At 41.7% G+C, this 2,500-nt stretch overlaps 1 protein-coding gene across 1 annotated transcript in view; it reads left to right on the forward strand.

Annotated features, from left to right (window-relative positions):
• Nucleotides 1-1,285, forward strand: part of LOC135116223 (uncharacterized) — a 12,499-nt gene extending 11,214 nt beyond the window's left edge. Inside the window, exons 2-3 of the mRNA XM_064033578.1 lie at nt 1-224; nt 981-1,285. The exon at nt 1-224 is cut by the window's left edge and continues 8 nt beyond it. Of these exons, the coding sequence (XP_063889648.1) occupies nt 1-224; nt 981-1,062 (306 nt within the window). The 3' untranslated portion in view covers nt 1,063-1,285. The remainder of the gene's footprint in view (nt 225-980) is intronic.
• The last annotated feature ends 1,215 nt before the right edge of the window (nt 1,286-2,500 follow it).

Here is a 2,500-nt window from a genome sequence, read left to right on the forward strand (position 1 = left end):
CAATCCTCGGACTACATCAACGGGTTCCTGCTACAGGCGAGGAAGGTCGAGCAATCCAAAACTGTGGTGGGGACCTTCCTCCGCTCACCTCACCGAGGAAACATCATATCTTGCAATAGCTCAATGGCGAATACGGTGGTGATGGAGACAGCCCCCCTGCGCCTTGCCAACCTCTCCTTTACCTGGCTGGCTCCTGAAGCTAGTATGGGCACCATTGAATTCGTGTAAGTGTGTGTGTGTGTGTGTGTGTGTGTGTGTGTGTGTGTGTGTGTGTGTGTGTGTGTGTGTGTGTGTGTGTGTGTGTGTGTGTGTGTGTGTGTGTGTGTGTGTGTGTGTGTGTGTGTGTGTGTGTGTGTGTGTGTGCACGTGAGTGAGTGGATGAGTAATATTCTAAATATAAAGAATCAGAGAGAGAGAGAGAGAGAGAGAGAGAGAGAGAGAGAGAGAGAGAGAGAGAGAGAGAGAGAGAGAGAGAGAGAGAGAGAGAGAGAGAGAGAGAGAGAGAGAGAGAGAGAGAGAGAGAGAGAGAGAGAGAGAGAGAGAGAGAGAGAGAGAGAGAGAGAGAGAGAGAGAGAGAGAGAGAGAGAGAGAGAGAGAGAGAGAGAGAATCACCCTGCCCTGCCCTGCCCTGGCTGGCTCCTGAAGCTAGTATGGGCACCATTGAATTCGTGTAAGTGTGTGTGTGTGTGTGTGTGTGTGTGTGTGTGTGTGTGTGTGTGTGTGTGTGTGTGTGTGTGTGTGTGTGTGTGTGTGTGTGTGTGTGTGTGTGTGTGTGTGTGTGTGTGTGTGTGTGTGTGTGTGTGTGTGTGTGTGTGTGTGTGTGTGTGTGTGTGCACGTGAGTGAGTGAATGAGTAATATTCTAAATATAAAGAATCAGAGAGAGAGAGAGAGAGAGAGAGAGAGAGAGAGAGAGAGAGAGAGAGAGAGAGAGAGAGAGAGAGAGAGAGAGAGAGAATCACATTCTCTCCCCTTGTTCCAGTGCCAGCGTACTGGTGAACAAGAGTACCAGCTACAAAATCATTAGATCGGACCCCCTGAAGCTGAACCTGTACCGTAAGTAGCTTTCTTCAGTAAATGAATGAAAAGAAACAGAGATGGATAGATTGAGTAACAAATAAACTGATAAGTATCAAATTTACTAAATAGACTTATGTCATATGTATGTAAATATTTAAAAGAATGCATCCATCCACTTATAAATACGTAAGAACATACATATACATATTAGAAAAGTACTGGTTACGTTTTGGAGTCAATGAATTGCCTTTTGGGAGCCTAACATTATATCTAAATGAGACGTCGTCAGTAATGTAGATCACTGATCTACTAAATCAAATCAATTGTATCTGTGATTTTAATCCTAAACCATACATTTTGATAAAACCAAAAAAAAAACCCTTTGGGAACCAAAACTGCATAGTAAGTGAAAGGTCAGTGATCTTGATTGTTTACCTTCAAGGCCAGATGAAAGGACACGAATTCACGTTATATCACGTATTTCTGTTCAACTCATCATTCACAGCTGTTTTCGTTGCTCTGGCGCGTTCTCGCAAAGCAGATCTATTATAAATTGATACGAGTGCAAATGACATCACGCTTGCAGTTACTACATGGTCTAATCTTTTCTAATACGTTCCCATGGATACATTATAATTCATAACCCACTTTTTTAAGTTCTCCTCCCTTACTTCTAAAAATTTTTCTTTAACGTTAGGATATAGCTTTTCAAATAGGTACGTAATCAGGACTGTCTTGCAGCCGCCAATAGGACTATTTATTATGCATGAGACCCTAAGATTTGACATCAACAGCAGACACATTCCAATAACTCAATTTTCAGATCACCATTTCATACAAGTAAAAGTAAAACAGCAGAGGCCAAAGCAGAGAGCTAGTCACCCTCCTCCACTCAGAATATTCCCTTCTAAATATTATTCTCAATTATCGGTAGTTGGGAAAGCTCTTCATCTGTTTGAGGAGAGGATCCATAAGCTCTGCAATAGTTCTGTCTTGGAGGCTGCCTAACCACAGCCAGCCCGGCCACCTTTTTTGTTATATTTAGGAATCGGTGGCAGAAACAATTTGTTTGTAATAATATTCATCCAATCTAAACCCATACTATTTTTTAATCTTAATTGTGAGTGGCTATATTTGTGTTGGCTTATATATAAAAGAGAAAAAGACTCCTGTGCCTTGAACTTCATCTCATCTGTTAGTTCACTCCTTAACGAATACCACAAATATAATTATAAACTGAGGTCTTCGTATACTAATATCTGGATCTCATCTGCTTACCAATCTTTAGCCCTCTCGATTTTCTTTTTCTTTACATTACTCCTGTCTTGATGAGGATGCAGAGAACTTTGGGAAGACCGAAATAAATCAGGGAAGATGACTCAAGGTTAAGTCATTACACGAATACAGCCGACACCCCCTTCCTTTTTCTGCTCCAGATTTTTTTTTTCTTTTCTTTCGGTCATTCCGTCGGTTGTCTTCGCC

Source organism: Scylla paramamosain, chromosome 3 (genome assembly GCF_035594125.1).
Source record: "Scylla paramamosain isolate STU-SP2022 chromosome 3, ASM3559412v1, whole genome shotgun sequence".
Classification (NCBI taxonomy): Eukaryota; Metazoa; Arthropoda; class Malacostraca; order Decapoda; family Portunidae; genus Scylla; species Scylla paramamosain.